The 19,875-nt window shown below is 53.5% G+C and overlaps 5 protein-coding genes across 5 annotated transcripts; 2 read left to right on the top strand and 3 right to left on the bottom strand.

Annotated features, from left to right (window-relative positions):
• Positions 1-5,870: 5,870 nt before the first annotated feature.
• On the bottom strand, positions 5,871-7,281 carry HRG_08342 (glycosyltransferase family 25 protein; the record flags this gene model as incomplete). The annotated part of the gene is made up of 3 exons (XM_044866813.1): positions 5,871-6,657; positions 6,718-7,157; positions 7,225-7,281. 3 exons carry the CDS (start codon positions 7,279-7,281, stop codon positions 5,871-5,873), a joined length of 1,284 nt encoding a protein of 427 aa, XP_044717700.1.
• A 2,985-nt stretch (positions 7,282-10,266) lies between these two features.
• Positions 10,267-11,233, top strand: HRG_08341 (4Fe-4S binding domain-containing protein; the record flags this gene model as incomplete). The annotated part of the gene is made up of 5 exons (XM_044866812.1): positions 10,267-10,556; positions 10,626-10,653; positions 10,722-10,814; positions 10,900-11,098; positions 11,157-11,233. The coding sequence occupies 5 exons, from the start codon at positions 10,267-10,269 to the stop codon at positions 11,231-11,233; spliced, it is 687 nt and encodes a 228-aa protein (XP_044717699.1).
• A 403-nt stretch (positions 11,234-11,636) lies between these two features.
• Positions 11,637-13,079, bottom strand: HRG_08340 (zinc carboxypeptidase domain-containing protein; the record flags this gene model as incomplete). The annotated part of the gene is made up of 1 exon (XM_044866811.1): positions 11,637-13,079. The coding sequence occupies one exon, from the start codon at positions 13,077-13,079 to the stop codon at positions 11,637-11,639; it is 1,443 nt and encodes a 480-aa protein (XP_044717698.1).
• Positions 13,080-14,556: 1,477 nt separating this feature from the next.
• HRG_08339 (phosphopantetheine attachment site domain-containing protein) lies at positions 14,557-15,181 on the top strand (the record flags this gene model as incomplete). Its single annotated transcript, XM_044866810.1, has 5 exons — positions 14,557-14,628; positions 14,683-14,778; positions 14,836-14,853; positions 14,930-15,059; positions 15,135-15,181. 5 exons carry the CDS (start codon positions 14,557-14,559, stop codon positions 15,179-15,181), a joined length of 363 nt encoding a protein of 120 aa, XP_044717697.1.
• A 1,514-nt stretch (positions 15,182-16,695) lies between these two features.
• HRG_08338 (spindle poison sensitivity protein Scp3) lies at positions 16,696-18,981 on the bottom strand (the record flags this gene model as incomplete). The annotated part of the gene is made up of 3 exons (XM_044866809.1): positions 16,696-18,201; positions 18,271-18,389; positions 18,570-18,981. The coding sequence occupies 3 exons, from the start codon at positions 18,979-18,981 to the stop codon at positions 16,696-16,698; spliced, it is 2,037 nt and encodes a 678-aa protein (XP_044717696.1).
• Positions 18,982-19,875: the final 894 nt, after the last annotated feature.

The raw sequence follows: 19,875 nt of genomic DNA, 5'->3' as shown, positions 1-19,875 counted from the left end.
GGAAAAGAACTTCGCCCTATTTACCTATATAGATATATCTATAAGGTTCTATTACCTAATAGAAAGAAAAACGGGTATTAGGGATATCTTTAATAACTTCGTAGCGTTACTTAAGACCTAGTATAGAGTTAAAATAACTATATTAGTTACTAACGGGGAAAGGGCTCTTTTAATAATAGAATAAATAGATTATATAACTAATAGAGGGATACGAGTTATATAGTTAGCCCCTTTAACGCCTATATAAAACGGTTACGTAGAGAGATTAAGGGCAATAGTAAAGGAAAAAGCAAGGGTTATAAGGCTTAACTTAAAGCTTCTAGAAGAGCTATAGCTAGAGATATACCGTATAGCGGTATACCTACTTAATATAACACCCTTCGAATTATATAATTATAGCTAGTAGAGCCTATACAAGCGTTAGTAGACCTAGATAAAAGAAAATAATCTACTATATTACTATATTAAAGATATTAAACTAGATATTATATATTTAAGGGTCTTTAGCTATATAGCGTTCCTAATAATAATTACGGTATTAGAATATATTAAGTTATATAAGACGTAATTACCCCTTAAGTAGAGAGCTTATATTAGCTACCTAGTAGGCTATAGGTCTACTTAATAATACGTTATATAGATACCGTTAATTAGATAGAATAAACTAATAGTATTAGCTAATATATAGTTTAACGAGTCTATAAGCTACGATATAAAAAGAGAAGAGTAAGCCTAGCTAGTCTAAATATATAGCTACGATATCCTTAGAGATATAGCCGCAACCGACGTTATAGATAGCGGGGAACCTAAAACCTTTAGGGTACTAAGTTTATCCGACGATAATATAGATAACGGTTAGATGCCGGAAGAAGTAATTACCCTCTTATAGGACCTATTGCCCTTATATACTCCGGAAGATTAGGGATTAAAGACGCCCTTATAGGGATTATATAGATATATATATCTTTCCCCTCTAGAAATAGTAGGCCTAGGGATAGAGATTTTAATATTACCCCTTCTACCTAATACTATATTTAATACGAAGTTACTAAGCTCTATGCCTCCTACGCCCGTAATAGATACTATAGCTAGCAACCCCTCCTATATCTCGTTAGGGAGATAGCTTAAAGATACGATACCTATATTAATCGACTCGTCTCCTTAAGACAAACGTAATAATATACCTCTTAACCTAGGGGGTAAAGGAACGATTATAGTATAGGTTTAAGAAAATAACCCTTAGTCCGAACCCCGCACCCTTAACCTAGCGGTTAGTAGGGCCGGCTTAAGGACATTATAAACATAAGAATAACGTAGACGAAAGGATACGTTATAAGGGATTAACCTAAGCAACGTTATTAAAGGAAAACGGGCTCGTAGGCCTAAGAAATCCCTTATTAATAATATTATCGTAAAGGCATAAGCTTTACGTTAAAGATATGCCGCCTCCCCCTACCTCCTTTAACGCGGTAATAGCTTTAGAATTCGCATACGAGTAGAAGGAAGCTATAGACCGCGAAATAGAGGAAAACCTAGTAAGGGGCATATAGAAGTCTATCCTAAAAGCTATTATTAAATAGAAAGGTTACTTCCTAATCCCCTTACGTTAGGTCTTTATATATAAGACCGATAAATAGGGGTATATTATATGCTTTAAAGTATATATTATAGTTTATAGAGACCTATAACCTAAAGGTAACGAGGATATATATATAGCTACCCTATAAGTATAAATATTTCGACTACTAATAGCCTTCTATTACCTCGAGGACTTTAAAACGGAATAATATAACGTAAAAATAGTATTTCTATACGCAATCCTATACTAAGAAGTCTATTACTAGCCTCTACTAGGATTCTTAATGCCTAGGCTATGCCTAAAGCTATTAAAAGCACTATACGGGCTCTATATCTCTCTAAAGCTATAGTTTAAAGAGATATCTAGTTTCTTTACTAAACTAGGAGCCTAGTAGCTAGTAGAAGACGCCTACGTACTAGTCTATAAGGGCGTTATTATCTTTATCTTCGTAGATAATATCGTTATAATATATCTAAAAAGGCAAAAATAAGATTAGGAAGAGCTATATAAGGCTATTACGAAGAAATACACCGTTACGTATATAGGAGAGCTACGCTAGTTCCTTAGTATCGAGATTATTAGGGATAGGGATCTTAAGAAGATATAGCTCTCGCAAGCTTCCTATATCTCTAAGACCGCGAAGAAATATTATATCCTTAATAATAATATCCTTTATAAGCCTAAGATCCCGCTAATAATAAAAGAGCTCGTCCCCTATAAAAAGTAGGCCTTAAAGGAAGAGATATACGAATATATCTCTTTAATTAGGTCGCTTATTTATCTAGTAATTTATACTAAGCTAGATATTATATTTATAGCCGGAAAGCTAGCCTAATATAATTATAACCCCGGGCCGCGCTATAGGCACGAAGCACGTAAGTGCCTAGCTTACCTCTATTATATAAGAAACCGCTATATCTACTTTACGGCGATAAACCTAATAAGGCGGCTAATATATATATCCGACTCCTTATACGCCGATAACCTAGAGACTAAGAAGTCCTTATAAGGATATATATTCCTACTCCTTAGTAGGCTAATTAACTAGAAAGCTACTAAGCAAGCTACTATAATAATATCCTTTATAGAAGCTAAATTATTAGTACTCTTATAGATAGCTAAGGAATAGGTAGCATTTAGCCGACTAATTAAGGAGCTTAATATTAGTATTAAAGGGACTATAGAGCTCTAGTATAATAACCTTTAGACTATTAAGCTTCTAACTAAATTAAGCGTAAAGCTTAAGATAAACCTTAAGTACGTTAACGTTTATAGATACTAGCTTCGTTAGGAGGTATAGTAAGATCGGATATAAGTTAGCTAGATCGTATTAGTAGATAACCTAGCTAATAGTATAACGAAGGCGCTTATATACTTAAAGTATTAGAGCTTTATTAAGTAACTAAGACTAGTAATACGGCCGGAAGATATATTAAGAGATAATATACCTAACTACCGTATTAAGGCATAATATCTCCCTACTATAGCGAACTCGATAATTACCGGATCCCGATAATAAGAGCACTATTATATATACTAAGATTAAGGGATTTTAACGGCGTAGTTAGATCTTAATTTAGTTAAGAAACTATAAAGATCTAGGGGGTAGAAGTTAGCCCTATTTACTACTAAGAAGTAAAGCTATTACTAAACTACCCCTTAATTAGTATAATACTATAGCGCTTAAACTTACGATAATCGCGATAGCTTTACTAAATTAAGACTAATTAATATAAGGAATATATTATTAGAAAGCCTACCTTTAGGATTACTTTTATCCTAAATAATAATATCGCCGGTAAAGGTACTACGGTACCTAGGCTACTTAAAGGGATGCCCCGCTATGCCCCTCCTTATAAGGAAGGTTATAAATATAACTTATAACTACTAGTTAAACGGTAAGAGTAGGTTATATAACCCTATTAATCGTAAGTTCGACTCCCCCTAGGGCGGAAGAGCAGGTTATATAACCACGCCCTAGGGGGGGCGCGGTCAACGAACTTAGGGGCCCGAGGAGATAGGATATACGGAGGAGGGTTCTCCTTATATCCTATCCTCTCGGGTCCCGGCTTTTGCCTTTTACTGCATTTACCTCCTTAAATAGATAGCAAAGCAATAATTAGGAGCCTCCCCTATTTTTAGACAACCTCCTTAAATAGATAGTAAAGCAGCCGAATTTAATATCGGAATAGCCTTATATTTATTAGACCGAACCCTCCGCTACCTATTGCCCTACTATCTAGAAGCTGGGGTGGCAAGGGGGTGTGTTGAGGAGAGTGGGCATAAGAGGCCATAGTCATGCCTAGTAGACCTAAGAGAGTGGGCATAAGAGGCTATAGTTATGCCTAGTAGACCTAATAGTCATGCACAAGGAAGCCTGCCTAACCAATATAACTCCCCTAGCCCAAGGACATTATATAGGCCTAACTTAGGTATAGGAATATCCTAATGCCCTCTTTTGGCTAGCTATGTATGGTCACTGTACCTATATAAGCCCCTCCCTTGTCCTAATAGATAGACCAGGACATGCATCACTAAATTCACCTTTCTATGCCCCTATTTCTTCCACTGTGCTCTCAAGCCTCTGCTTGAGAAAAACTATAAAAAGAGAAGCCATATTATTTTAATGCTAAAAAAGAAATTTATATTAAACTTTATATAATCTTGTAAATATAGCAATAACTTCTTTATATCCTTTAGACCCTATATACCTTGCGGTTTCAATCGTCCCTTGCAGGGCAACATGACCTTTTGTTACGTTGTTCCTTGGGGCAAACCCATACGTATTTCAAAGTCTACACGGCATAGTGTTAGCGGGTGTAACTATTTGGGAACAACGCATACTGCCCAACACCGCCAATGGCCAGCCCTTGCGAGCATTACGACCCAGATCTGGATGAGGCAGGTGGCCAGGGTGTGTACGTTTCCGTACAAGCACATTCGTACAAATAGCCACTACTTGTGTTTCGCAGGGTAAGCCGGGCGACCGCCTCTTCAGTAGGAAGCAGACGCTGAGCAGTAGCTTACAGTCGGCTGCGTCGAGTTCTTAGTGGGCTTCCTGGCGCCGCGGCTGCACTTGTGCCTCACATTCAGGTTTTACCCGTCCCTTGCAAAGGCTCGCCGGTACATGGAAGCCATGATCTGCGATTGTATCAACGCTTCGTGGCAACAGTGCCATAACAATGCGAGCGAAGGTTGGCAATTCCAGTCAATGGCAGACTTGGTTGTACGAAGAGACACAGGTGGCCGAGACGGAGGGCCGTGGCCGCATGTATGACATCCAGTATTCCCGCTATTTGGCTTCATCCTGGCGAGTCACAAATCGACGGCGGCGACCCTTGGCTGGGCGATGAAGCATCTGGTTGACAATAAGGACATGAAAAAAAAGGTCCGCTTAGCACTTGAGACGTTCTACAGGCACACCGCTGGACGGGTGAGGTGCCTACAGCTCAAGAGATTGCCATGCCAACATTCCCTGCCTTGACGCCTTTATCGAGGAGAACCATTGCTTGGGCACTGGAGCCCCCATGATCCGCAGCGTCACCATAAAGGATACTACCATTCTAGATCACAAGTTACCCAAGGGCACAAACGTCTTTATAATGACAAACGGCCCCTGTTGTCAGACGCCGGCGTTGCCGGTAGAATAAGTCCGACACACATGATACATCGAGGCGTCTAAGAGCATATGCGGAACTTGAGGCGAGGTCAGCATGAGGAATTCGTGCTGGAGGGATGGCCCACGTGCGATGACAGGGGCAACGTTAAATTCAGTCTTCTTGTCGATGCGGGCACTCGTGCATGCTTTGATTGGCTCGGTCCCCTCGTCAAACTCTCTCTTGAAAGTCTCTGGGTGGGCGAGCTGACCCGTGGTGCTTGCTCACAGGAGGGAAGATTGCCGGCCTGGTTCTGAAAATTGCCGTGACACTGGTGGTCCGGCGCTTCCACTCTCAAACAGCTTCCTCCAGATATTGCAGGCTTCGAGGCTCACGACCAGCTCACGCACGAAGTTCAGAGACTGTACTTGCGTTTGGCCGAGTATAAACGATGGCGTGATCCGCGATAGACTCTCTGGGCTGTGTCTATGCTGTCTTGAGCTCCGTCAATCTATCCGACCCCGTGGCCTGCTTTCATTTTCTTGCAACTTAGCGCCGTATAGCTTTACACTTGGTATCGAGACTTTGCTGCACTCGTCCATGTTAGGGCCTGCTTCCTGCGAAGCCCAGTTGTCTCAGCAGCTGCCATTGTTCGAGCACAATCATGACAAACTGACATCCAAACTCTTGCATCATCAGCTGCGCACTGCTCTCGCTTTGGCACATCTCCCCTCGCGACCGACTTCGCGCCTCAGCCACTCAACGTGGAGCTCGTCGCCTTCCTCAAAGCCAAACGCGCCATTCGAGAAGCCGCAGTCGATGTTGGACGTCTCGCCGCATAGCTCTGCCTGGACCCTGCCTGCCATCTCCACTGGTGCCAGGGCCGGTCCGCGAACCAAGCCCGCCATGATGCCGCTCTGCCCGTAGACGCGGTGGAACAATTCCGGATTAACGGTCCAGCAGCGCAGCCCCTGGTCGCGGCATCCCACAAGGAGGGCGACGTCAAAGGTCTTGAAGCCTAGCCCCGAGGGCTCCGGGGTGGAGAGCTCCTCCAGCAGACGGCGAGCCGACGCGCGCGTGACGGCATATGAGAAGGTGCACAGCGGGAAGCGTGAGCGGTGCACCAGGCGCGTGTGTTGGGGGACCCCGAGGTTCTCCAGCAGCGACGCGGTCCACAGGTGCAGCCTGTTGAGGCTCGAGAGCGACGTGTCGGCCAGGAAAATGTGCGGCGTGGCGGCCAAGTCGTCGGGCTTGACGTGACCCTTTTCGAACCCATCGTCTATGCCAGGCCAGTAGTCGCCGCAATGGCCGAGATATAGAAAGTCCCGCTCGGCCACATTGCCGTAGGGATAGTCCACCGCGCTAGGGAACATCGTGCGCATGGCTGAGGACACAAGCGGCACCTGCACCGAGCGCAGACGAATATCCCAGTCGACATTGTCTTCGAGGAACGGCGCGGTTTCATCGTCGGTCTCGAGGAACCTGGCCGAGGTTAGTGTTTTGAGATCATGTCACAGGCACGACAAAGAGGTGGTCGCGTACTGTCGCAGTGCGTATAAGTGGCCCAGCCAGGCGAGCAACGAGCCCCGGCCTATCGTCGAGTTTTGAGACTGCCTAATCTGGGCGACGTCGGCGGCGGTCCAGTTGGGCTGTATGGGCACGGTAAGCTGCAGGTCGGTGACGTTGGCGGCCTGGATGGGGTTCCTGCGGCGCGGACAATGCTCCTTGGAGACGACGTAGACGTTTCCGAAGCCGAGAGTCGAGTTGACAGCCGTGACGATGGCTGGGCGTCTGAACCTTGGCAGCGCAGCTTGGGCAAGTAAATACATGCGTTCAGGACCACCAGTGCGCAGATGACAACGGCGGCGAGGACGCGATCTTATGGTAGCCGGCGTTGGCGAGCCATGGTTGTATACCGTGTTTATCTCCTCGGCGGGCGGGACAAGTTTGTCGAGGATGCTCTGAGATAAAGCCATCTGTCCCTAGAACCGAGAGAAGGTTTGTCCGCATTCGGGGATCACATCACGCCATTATTGAGACCATGCGTACCGTATAGTCAGAGGGCTCCATATTGGCTTGTTCGTCTCCACGATAGTCAAGGCACATGATTCGATCTCTTGGCGTTTCTTGTGATAGATCAAAAGTTTTATCTCGACAGGCCCTCGAATTATACCCATACATCGAGGCCTCGGAAATCCCACTACTCAATCGGAGTATCCCAGCTGAAAATATTCAAGCGGGCGCCTCCAAACTTATAGCGCCCGAGCAATATAAGCGATAGAGTCTAGACATCCGGATCAAACATCTTTAAGCTCGCCTAAGCAGGCACAGTAAGTCTGCAGGCTGGGCGTATTTGCTTTCATGCTGCCTGCGTCTGTCATGGCATGACTGAAACAAGATGGACGAGTCTGGGTACATATAGGTGGAGCTCGATCCGCTTTAACCCCTTTGCCGGAGCAGCCGCTATGCCTAGACGCAGGCATAAGAATGCAATCCCGTCTCATGGCAGTGCAGACAAGCCTGACCCTGAACTTTGTCCCGAACGGGCGGCTGAAACCTCGTCTGGAGTAGGCTAACGCAGTCCTTGGTGGGCTCTGCAGTTGTTCTCGCATACGCTCTCTATTCTTAGTGGACGAGACAGAAACAAGGTACACGCCGTAGTTCAGTCTGCAAGAAGTACGCAATTGCATTCTCTCCGCACTGCTCAAGGTCAACCATCAAGCAGAAACAGGCCTGTCATCCGCCCTTGCAATGCTTAAACTGCGTAATGTAGGAATCTATTAACCAGATCTTTCATGCCAACTCCCCGCCGACCATTCTCAACCGCAACTGGCTCCAAAATCCATTCTGAGGCATTGATGCACTTACTTTCAATTCCTTAATTCAGCACACCGCCCACACTGACCGCGCAAATGCCAACATTGGGATAGAAACACATACGCTGCCGCATAGCACGTGGTTCCACCACTGCTCGCCTCAACTTACCGAGATGAAAACATCTTTTTAGCATCATATTCTATATGGATACAGGTATGTAAACAAGATCGTTAGTGCTAGGGGATCCAGCGTCCTTACTCGGTGAAGAGCCTGTAGGTCTTTTGCAACTATCGCGGCAGCCAATCCTGCGAGAATGGCTACGAGAGAGCCCGAGGCCTTCCTGACGACAATGTGGTATGAAATTCAGGGAGCTTCTATCGTTGGATCATCAATAGAATCTTTGTGTCGCTGGAATGAGGAAATAATAGGCATAAAGATTGCTTTCACGTGCATTGAAGGAGTGTAAGCATTGTTATAATCCACCTCTGCGTTTCTGGGATCCGATATAACCCTTTAGCGTGATAGTGCTGCCTTAGACCAGCATCTGCGGACATTCAGGGTCTCAAATGACACAACCCTTTTAGAAACCTATAGTTGCTGCCGAGTTCAGCAACTCTCTAAAACAGGCTACATTGCCCAAACGGAGAAACATGCGATAGAGAGGCGCTTGTCATCACTTCCCGTACGGTTCGACCCTTTTATCTTCAACGTGACTCCAGCCTGTGGCCGCTGCCAAACTTGCACCTTGTAACATTCCAGCTCATGTCACTGCGCTTTATCTAGGCTCCAAATTCATGGTGCTCCACCGAGCGCGGATAGGGTGGTTTGCTGCAAGCGAAGCCAGCGAATGTGGCTCAATTTCGCCACCCTTTCTCGCCCTGACTTGGTTCCTCCATTACGACGGAAGCGATTACGTTTTCACGTAGATGCTAACGCTGCATATGATTGATAGACTAAGTAGTAGTAGATCCTGTCTTCCACGGCTAAGAGCTGGCATCCGTATGAATCTTCAACCTGAAACATTGGGCGACGCAAAAAGCAGCTTCGGTACTTTTTCTATACTCATAACTGATCAAACCAGCAGCCCTGACATAGACAACGCCCTGTTTACTCGCAGCCACCATAATGCCCCGTCCGTCGGGTTAGTTCCACGACGTTGAATCATGTTGCCATTCTCCGGCTCGCAGCACGATAAATAGACTCCGTCTTACGAGACAGCGTCGAACATGCTTAAAGAGCTGCTTCTTTTGGCTTACCTCTCTCTGCTCCGTCGAGTGGCAGCTTCTCCGCTGGTCGAGTCGTCCTGGCCTCCTGTAAACGTTAGCTCCTGAATGAATAACGGTCTGATTGATGGAGCTAATATCTTTGAGGACGGTAGAAGGATGGGCACTTCGTTCACACTTTTCTGTCTTTCAGCGTGTCAGCGCTTTAGCATAGACTATCGCTCAACACTTCGATAGGAATAGAGAAACTTGAGTAGTCGAGAGTCGTCGACTTCGTTGAGGGCCGAGTTTTATTTTAAAATTTTAAAATAGTTATGTAAAGTGCGGAGGGAAGAAACCGATCGATTCCTGGTTTTGCTCTTATAGCGCGTCATCCAAGTTAATAGTAATATCGAACACCTATCGTCTCGACTCTCGAAGAGTGTGAAGTTGCCGCTCGCGATAAGCAAGGAAGCATGGACTTCGACTCCTCTCTGGAGGACGCCAGCAGCAGGGCTCAAAGTAATCCCCAGAGTACTCGCAGAAGTGGATATGGAACAACTTGAAGAATCGAGATGGCCCGCAATCTAAAGCAAGTCAGCACTCTGTTACAAAACTCTAGGTCTTTTTCGGACACCTAAACAGGCGGGCTTCTGCATTCATATCATCCACGGACAGTGATTTACCTTCCACGCCTTGGTAAAAAGAGAATCTACGTCAAGTCCTTGTTTCTACTCTTATTCTCTTGAAAGAAAATCATTTGAGGCACCTGTTGTGGCTCCCATTTCCTGATTAGGCCTTCGACTCTCCCTACCTTGGGCCAGCTACCCTATAGCCACACAAAGTTGCACATCACGTGCCGAGGCATGCTCATCGCAACAGCCAATTACGGCCCGAGTAATGTAATACCGCAATGGAAAGCTGGAAGGTACACTGGCAAAAGCCCTGCACGTCAACCCATCGCCACCCTCGCCTCGACTCCCATTGCCGCCGCCGCCTCTATTCTCCCTCACCCCCCGCCTCGCCATCGGCACCAATCGCGCGAACCCCGACCACAGGGAACCGGTCCGCCATGGCCCAGGCCCTGCGAACCTCGACGGCCATGCTCGCGCGGCGACAGCTTGCCTCGGCCCACGGCACCTCCATCGCGGCTGCGGCCCGGACAGTCTTTGCTTCCCAGCAGCAGCAGCAGCGTGGATATGCGACGCCCAAGGGTCCCCCGCCCGCCAACTTCCGGACCAGCAGGCATGTCGAGTGGCCCTGGGACAGAGACAGCACCCTGGACCGCATGGGCAAGTTCTTCCTCATGACCGAGATGGCCAGGGGCATGTACCTGCTGCTCGAGCAATTCTTCCGCCCTCCGTACGTCAGCTCCCTCGAGTATGCCCCGTGTGGAGACGAGCCGTGCTGATGATGGCCTTGATCCTGCAGCTACACAATTTACTATCCCTTTGAAAAGGTAACGATTGTCGATAAACAGAGCAACGAAAGCGTTAGGGCTGCTGCAGTCCGCTGACCCCAGCACAGGGCCCCATTTCCCCCCGTTTCCGTGGCGAGCACGCCCTTCGACGATACCCCTCGGGCGAGGAGCGATGCATCGCCTGCAAGTTGTGCGAGGCGGTGAGTTTCGCCCCCGCAGCACCTTGGCCGGGCCTCATGCGCGCCCTCAGCCACCGCATTACTGACATGCCCCATTCCCTCGCAGATATGCCCTGCTCAGGCCATCACCATCGAGGCCGAGGAGCGCGCCGACGGTTCTCGCCGCACAACCCGCTACGACATCGACATGACAAAGTGCATCTACTGCGGCTTCTGCCAGGAGTCGTGCCCCGTTGACGCCATTGTCGAGAGCCCCAACGCCGAGTACGCGACCGAGACGAGGGAGGAGCTGCTGTACAACAAAGGTGCGTTTTCTCGTCATCCTTTCAAGTCTATTGTCGGGCTAACACACAGACGCCGCAGAGAAACTGCTGTCCAACGGAGACAAGTGGGAGCCTGAGCTGGCCGCCGTCATCCGCGCCGACTCGCCTTACCGATGAACGACCAGCCGCCACGCAAAAACCACGCGCGACATTATCCATACTGCCTTTTCGATTCCATTTTGTAATGCACACGGGTAGAGCGCGCCGGCACGGAGAGCAGGCCGAGTCGAGGCTCAATTACCATCCATCAGGGGGGGGGGCGAGGCAAGATTCACGACGCAAAAGAGTTTGTACATATATTGCTGTCTGATTCTGGAATCCAAGTGATGGTGATGCCGTGCCGTGGACAGCTTCTCAACGCGGCAAATTAGTTCACGCCGGCAACGGGTGCATAAATATCGAGGTACAGTCGCGTATGCAACCCGCAACTATTACTATAGTGACATCGTACGGCAATCCCATGCTTCGTCTCCCCCTTTCCGAGTGACCTGATGCTAATGTAGATAACCGACCTGGCCCCCTAGCATCTACGTGTTTTTGGCTCGTTGTTGTCCTCGGCCGCCGCCGCCGCCGTAAGGAGTAACTCCATGAGGCCGACGGCCACCTGGCGCATCGAGTCGTGGTAGGCGGCGGCGTTCGGGTAAAAGAGACACACAGGGCTGTCCGAGGGCCCGCCAAATTCGATAGCGAGGCTGTGGACGCGAGCGGCGCCGCACTCGTGCGCGTAGTAGGGCCCGCGCGCCTGGTCGAGGCTGGAGCCGCTCGAGGCCGCCGCCCACGACAGCGGCAGGGCCTCGTAGGGCGTGGTGCCGGCGCGCGTCATGGCGGCGCGCATGCGCTCGGCAGCGGCCTGCTCGGCGCGCAGATCGTCGGGCTCCATGAACTCGCTATAGGGGCTGTTGTTGCTGCTGTTGTTGCTGCTCTTGCCAAGGGCGGTATTCGCGGCACCCACGTCATCGAAGCCGGGCATCGGGACGCCGCGCATGCCATCGTAGTTGGCGTTGATGAAGCTCTGCTGTGGGTCCGTAGTCTGGACGTGGTCGCCGTCGCCCCAGCCGTAGAGCACCCAGCCGCTAAACGAGTGCAGGTCGAGGAACCACGACAACCGGCGGCGGTAGCGCCGCAGCACCCAAGCGACGTTGCGCGTCTCGGGCTCCGACATGGGCGCCGCGCCGTGGAACAGCTGGCTCTCCGGGTTATCCGAGGCCGGGGTGACGAAGCCGGCCGAGACGTTAAAGAGGCGCCTGTAGTCCCACAAGTAGGCAAAGTTGCGGTTGAGGTCGACGCCGACGCCGCGCCCGCCCGCGACGCGCGCCTCAGGGTTGCGGTTCTTGCGCCAGCACGTGTTGGTGCGCTGGTCGTAGGCGACGCCGTCGGGGTTGGCGAGCGGCAGGACGACAAGGCCGGCGGACAGGGCGGTGCGGACTTGGCTGCTCGTGTACGTCAAGTTGCCGTATCGAAGACCGGTGCCCCGGGCGCGGGCGGCGAGGAGATCCGCCACAAAGTAGAGCACGTAATCGGGCCCGCCGCGCTCGCGGGCGTGGATGCCGCTGAGGATGAAGACCCTGGGGTCCCCGATGGCTAAGCCGTGAAGCTGGCGGTTGTGAAAGGTTGGCTCAGGAGCGCAAAAGTACTTGACGTCGCCGCTGTACGCACGCGCGAGGCCCTCGAGCCCCGACTTGATCTCGTGAATGTTGAGGATCGATCTCAGTGGCCGGTCGGCGGCCCCGATGCCTACGGGAGGATGCGATCCATTCTTGAACCGGTCACCCTTGCCAATTGGGAATTCGGCAAAAGTGGGCAACGGAGAGCCGGCCGAAGTGGTTGGGCTTTGAATGGAGCCGCGCCTCTGAGGGCGGCGCCCCATATGAAAGTCGCTTGCGCTGCCCTCCTCGTCGGGGAGAATACAGGCGTCGACCGTCAGGCTGATTGTGGCCAGGAGCAGGACGGTCGGGAACTTCATGGTGGGAGACGAGGCCGCGTTGAGCGATACAAAGGAGGCGACAGCGGCGGGAAACGTATCTTGCTATCTTGAACCGATGTGGTTGGGGCAGAAGACGCGAGGAGACCGGCTGCCTCGCATGTTTTATATCACGTTCGGGCCAAGGGTCCGAACGAAGCTCATGCTCAGACGACCGCTGCGATGGCACCATGTTCCCTTCAATTCGCAAATGAAGACAGTCGAGCGACAAGGGTTGTAGGAGGCATGCAACTCGACCGGAGGCCGTAGGGGAGTTGAGCAGGATGCGAAGAAATTGGCATGAGACGATGCGGTGGTGACACAGATGCTCGTGTTGCAAAGTTAGTCGGGGCCGTTGCCACTTGAAGCGCCTCTTGATAGAGTTTAATGTGCGAGCGGCGCAGGTAGCTTGAAGAGCTATCCTGCTGCGACCTACCGTATCTGTATCTGTTTACAGTAGGTTACCGCACTCGCTGAGCAGTATGCTGATGTTAGTCCCTCGAAAGAGGCACGGCGGTTCGTCCAATTTGCCGCACAACAGTTTCGAGGTTCCGGCTCCACGGGGCCACAGACAAAGGGCCAGTGATCCCGCCCTGAACATGGCCAGCTGGTCCTTGACCAACTCGACAGTTCATGCGAGTACATCGACTCATAGATTTCCTTTGGTTTCCAGCACATGGGCGCAGGCCAGGAGGCAGGATAAGCTCGGCCTCACCGATCCTTGGTCCACCAGAATGGCTTCTCCGAGTGTCGTACGAGAAACGGCCCCAAGCCGCTCTTGTCGAATGATCCGGCAGCTCCCCCCCCCCTTTACAAGGGGTCGCAGGCGGATCCTGACCCGTCAGCAAGGCCACGAAGCGCGGTCAATGGGGGTCAATGGGTGTGATGATGGCAGGCCTCGAGGGGCATGGGCTGTTTCCTGGCCGCTTCGGTTTTGTCACTCGCCTGAGGACCATCCGCGGGGGAATGGGCCAACGAGCCAGAAGTCCACCTGAAATGGGGCCGTGAGCTCGAGTGGTGCGAGGCCTCGTCTGCTCGCACTGGGTGCGGATCATGGTGAAGGCGGTTGAGGCTCCACGGCCCGTGGTCGTCGAGCGCACAGTCGGTTTGTCAGAGGTCCATGGAGCGAGAAGCATGTGGCTTTCGAGTTGATGATGGGTTCTGTTGATGTTGCTGGAAAACCCGAGCCTCAATTTTTGACGTTACGAAATCGAACCTTGGGGCGACTCGGGCCGACTTACACCACAGCCAATGAACATTCGCTGTTTATGTACTCCGTACAGTAGAGGGCGATTATGTAAGGCGCACAGCTCCCCGGCAAGGCGTCACGTGCCTGTATCCAATCAGCCAGCTTCCTCCATGGCAGCAAAGCTCCGAGAAATTTACCCGTCACAGCCTCCGACCGACAGCCTTTCCTCTGCCGCCAGACAACAAACGTCGCCGCCAAATCGCGACCCCCTTTCTCGTCAACGCCGTCGTCATGTTCCGCACCGCCATCCTCCGCGCCGTCGCCGCCCCCGCCGTCCGCGCCGTCGCTCGCCCCGCCGCCGCCGTGAGGCAAACGTCATTGCTGGCCGCTGCTCGCCCCGTCGTGCCGCGCCTCCAGAACCTCGTCGCCGTGAGGATGTACAGCGCCGGCGGCGGCTTGGACAAGGAGGCCGTCGAGGGCCGTATCATGAGCTTGCTGCAGGGCTTCGACAAGGTGTGCCCTACCTGGGTCAATCTACCGTCCATAACTGACGCAGACTCTCCTCTCCAGGTCAACGACGTCGCCAACGTACGCACCACGCCTCGTGCCTCCCTCGACACTGTTCCCCCCGCGATAACCAGGACCGTCTGACCCCTTTGCACAGATCAAGCCCACCGCCCACTTCGTCAACGACTTAGGCCTCGATAGCCTCGACACCGTCGAGGTCGTCATGGCCATTGAGGAGGAATTCAGCATCGAGATTCCCGACAAGGATGCCGACAAGATCCACTCAGGTGCGTTCCTCAAGACATGCTTCACCCATGCCATGCTTGACAGTGGCGCATGCTGACGCGCCGTGACTCCCGCAGTCAGCCAGGCAGTCGAGTACATCCTGAACCAGCCCGACGCCAGCTAAGAGGTGCCGTCGATGCCTCCGGAACCACGTCTCCCCCGTCGCCGCTGTACCAACAATTTTCCTCTCGCATCGAGTTTGCCGGCCTTGGCATCTAGATACGGATTCTGGCTTTTCTTTTGGTGCATATTGGGCAACGCATGGCCCTCTTTGAAGGCGCCCTGTGTCATGCGGTCGATTTGCAGGCTCAAGCGGTGGGGGGGTCCTCTGGGAAGAAAGCTTGGAAGCGAAGAGAAGTCATGCGTGGTTCCGGAACGTTGGGATGAGGTGGCGGCGGAGGATACGACAGGAACACACAGAGCTGAAGGCGATGGGTATACACAGGTCCCGAAGCAAAGGGGTGTGCGTGTGCCTGTGGGGAGCGCGGCGCAGTTGAGCCGCCGTGACGGATTCCCGTGTATGAATGTCAACAAGATGAACCCTTTTTTTGTTCCTCGTTTGCCACTGCGGCTCGTCTCCGTCGACTCTCCCACCACCGGGTGACTGCACGTGCTTTACCATGATTTTGGCGCGGACGCTGGAGTATTTACATGCAGACAAGGAAAAGAGCAGCTGGCCATCTCGACGAGGCATGTGGATGAATTGGCCGGCGACTGGACCATCACGGTGGCGGCAGCGGACAAGACGTCTTCATTCCGATGCGATCCCCTCAACTCTTGTTCCACCTTTCTCGTCTGCAACAGGTCGTTGTCTGCAACGGGCGGCACCAGCTTCAACACTAGGTCCGTTGTCCTCTCGTCGCAGTCCGCACTCAGTCCCAGCTCAAGCATCCCAAAAAACCAAGACGAAACAGATCGTCGACGTGAAATCACATGAAATGAAATAAACCCCGTTTCCTTTTTATGTCCCCTTTTCCATCCCGCATTCCCATGCGCCACCCTGAAGCCGTCTCGTCACGTCGTCAGCAACTGGCCTTGCCCATTTTCCCCTTTCCCCACCACTGTCGTATCGTCGAGCTGTCATCCACCGGAATTCGCACACGGTGTGCAGTGGAGGGTAGGGGGTTAGGGGGAGACGACACGGAACAGGCGAACCGCTGCCTTGGTTCGCTGACTTCGTCTGCCCTGTCCCCATCCTGCACGCAGCCCAGCCGAGCGAAAGGGCCAAGCCAGAGCAACAAGCTCGCCGTCCGTCGCCTTGCTGCCGTTCCCAATCACATGCGCAGGACCCTCGACCTTGCCGGCTGCAAAGAAATGAGACGAAAGCAACCGAAAAGCCATGCCGATGTATTCGTTCTTGGTTTTAAATATGCAAACATGTCCGATTATTTTGATCCTTCGTAATATTTTTTCCTGGGCCAATGCAATTAAGAAATCATAGAAAGATGAGAGACCGAGGCGAGTGAGCAAGCACACGCTCAGATGTGCCGCCCGCCGAAAAGGGCCGCCACGGAGTCCGGAGTGGAGTGGCCCGCTCGCGGTGGTGCCGGAGTCATAAAGTCGTCAGTTTTTAGTGCAGATGCTGCCCGCTCCTTGTCAGTCGTCGGGACGGGAAAACGTGCCCTTGCCTGGTCGGCGTCATCGCCCGTCGATCGGCATCGCGTCTCTGGGATCCTTGGAGTTGCTGTGGGCGCCCTTACCGGCCGCAGCTCCGGCATAGCTGCCCAGACCGCCCAGGGCTAAGCCGGCCGAGGCGCGCTTGCGCACACGGGCCGAGCCAGAATCGTCGACGTCCATGCTGAAGACAAAGGCGGGGTCCTCCTCGTCGATGGGCGTGGTGAAGCGGCCCGTCATGGACGAGCCGACGCTGCCGCTCGAGACGTGGCGCTCCATGGTGCGGTCCTTGCCGATGGCGCCCATGCCACCGCCGGATATCCGCGCCGTCGTGGGATGTAGCAGCGGGCTCGAGCCGCCCATGCCGTCATCGAGCCGGCTGCGCTGGAGCTGCTGGGACAGGGCCGACATGGACTCACTGCAGGCGCGCGAGGCAGAGGGGCGCGAGGCGGCGGCGGCGTGGCCCTTGAAGCCGTCGCCCATTTCCTGGGCCAGCGTCGACTTCCGCAGAGGGCTCCCGACGTGGCCAAAGGCGGAGCCGGCGGTCCTCGCGGCTCGCGTCGCGTCCTCCTCCTCCTTTTGGCGCTGGAAGAGGGGGCCCCATCGGCTGGGGCTCGAGCCGAGGGGGCTGCCGTACTTGGATAGGCCGTCGACGCTGGGGTCGCTGTCGGCGCGCATGGAGCCACGGCGGGCCTTTTCGGCGGGGGTCAAAAGGTCCTGCAGGTTCTCGGGTACGTAGTTTTCGGGCACATTGTCGCCGTCGTCGCCAAAAGCAAAGCCAGCCTCCCAGTCGCGGTCGACCGAGGCGGCCTTGGGTAGGCTGGCGCTCAGCATCCTGGGCTTTGCGTACCTGGACGAGTGCATAGCTCGCTTGCCAAAGTACTCGTCGCCGTTGGCGGGCTGCGAGTTGGGGGGGCTGCTGGCGGTGGGGGTGGCGAGGTGCTCTGAGGAGCCAAAGGCCGACGTGTGCAGCAGCTTGAGCGTCTCCGAGGTGCGCGGTGACTCGCGAGCGCTGCTCAGAGACAAGGTGGGCGAGTCGAGGCCAAACTTGGACGGGACGGAAGAGGGCCATGGGGCCGAGGGGAAGCGGGCGGCGTTGGAGATGCCGTTGGAGTCGAACGACGAGGGCAGGGGGGCGTCGAGGACCGACAGGCCCTTGCCGTTGACAGGAGAGCGGCCGAAGCCGAGGCGAGCGGCGTCGTCGTCGCGCGGGGAGTCGTAGTTGGAGTGGGAATAGGGCATGTCGACGGCGGGGATGGCACTGTCGAGGCCGTGGTGGGCATGGTGCTGGGAGACATGGCGGTCGTCGGGCGGGTACTGGTAGAGGGACGAGGTGAGGGCGCTGGCCGAGGCGCCGTGGCTGTAGGCGGTGGCCGAGGCCGAGGTCGGGGAGGCGGAGCCGGGAGAAGCCCTCGAGGCGAGGTTTACGGGCGCGGCGCCGATGGTGACGCCGTTTTTGCCGTAGTTGATGCGACGGCCGTCGGGGAGAACGTGGACGTTGGCGCACTTGGGGCCGAATTTGCAGTTGCCCTGGGAGAGAAGAGTAAGTAAGTGGGCGAGTACGACGGAAGGGGTGTTGGCGAGAAAGAGAGAACTGACCTTTGCAAAGTATTTGCAGACCGTCTCGGCCGAGGCGCCAATGTCGTGGCTGAAGGGACAGGCATTGCCGGCCTGGCATGCGCCCTGGCGGAAGAATTTGCAGGGGACGTGCGAGGTATCTGTGACGGCACGCCGGTCAGCGGAGTCTGGCCTTGGGTCTTCGCGGCTCTTGCGTCGGCGGTGCTGGTGATGGTGGTGGTTGTCCGGGACAGGGAGCTGGCGGTGGGGCAGGAGGAAGTTATGACGATGGTGATGATGGTTGAGGTGGTGCTGGGGAGCGTCGCGCATCGAGGGCTCGCCGGGGGCAAGGGCGGGCGCGAGGCGGTACGACGCACTGGGAGGACTTCGGGCCATCATCTGGGCAGCGCCGGGGCCAGCAGCGGCAGCGGGGATGCTGAGGCTCCCGCTGCGCATGTGGCGAAACTCGGGCATCGTCGTCGTGGAGGCGGCGGGGATCGGGTGTCGAGGCGGCGGCGGCGGCGAGCGCCGTCTGGTGGCAGAGGGAAGAGGCGGCGAGAGGAGAAGTCGAGGAGGAGGAGAAGTTAGAGGTGTAGTAGTTGTTGTGGTGGTGGTGGTGGTGGTGGTGCTGGCGGTGGTGGTGAGAGGAGGTCGAAGGTGAGGCGGAGGAGGAGGCACAGCGGCGGCGGCGGCGGCGGCGGCGGCAGAAGTAGCGGCGGCGGCGGCGGCGGCGGCGCAGGCGCTGCTGAGCATGACGGGTGGAGAAAAGGAGAAAGAGAGAGAGAAAGGAGGGGGAGGGGGAGGGGAGGAGGTGAAAGTCTCCCCGGTGTTTATTAGGTAATCCGGCAGTCCGAAGGCGACGACGACGCCTAATAAACTGGAGCCGGCAGCCAGGATTTGCCGCAGCGCATCATCCAGTCAATTGCTGATGAAGCGTCAGATGGGGCTGAACTTGGACATCACACGTGTGTGTGCCAGGCTCGTAACGACAGGAAAGGGAAAAGACACAAGCATTTGCACTTACACGAAGGGTTTCACCAACAGGCTCGGCCACGGGTGACACCAGGAAATGGGATGGAGGCAGACAAGAGGTCTTTACTCTTTGGTAAACCTGGGCCTGCTTTGTATTATTCAGGCAAAGCCCCTCCATCGCCGAGGACCCCTCTGATCCCCCAGCAGGGTCGCCACAGGAAAACCGAGGCACCGGAGAAGCCGCCTGGTTGGTCGTGTTTCAGCAGTCTCGCCCTCTCACGCCGCCGCCACGGACGCGAGGAGAAGGGGGGGCGGCTCGATCACCTGCCGAGCCCGACTGCGCCGGATGCGGTTAACCGGGATCCAGGCGGGCGGCCCCGTCAGAGTGCCAAGGGTGGCGTCCATCTCCTTTGTTTGCCCATGCTGTTCTATTTTGTTTTGATTCTATTTTACGCTTTTTCATTCCCGCATCTTGTGCGACGACGGCTCATTGGCGGAAAAGAGGTTGGCGGCGGCCAGAGACTTTAAACAAACGACGACCTGATTGCAAGGACGCATGGATGGATGGATGGGCGCCTGAGCACCAGCGACACTATACCTACCAAGGACGAAACGAAAAAAGAAGTAATTACAGTAAACAAAAAACCCGGCCAACCAACAAAGCGGAGCACGAGG

This window comes from Hirsutella rhossiliensis (assembly GCF_020360975.1).
Source record: "Hirsutella rhossiliensis strain HR02 chromosome Unknown scaffold00010, whole genome shotgun sequence".
In the NCBI taxonomy this organism is placed as follows: Eukaryota; Fungi; Ascomycota; class Sordariomycetes; order Hypocreales; family Ophiocordycipitaceae; genus Hirsutella; species Hirsutella rhossiliensis.
The sequence above is the reverse complement of the archived record's forward strand: the minus strand, read 5'-3'. Positions and strand labels throughout refer to the sequence as shown.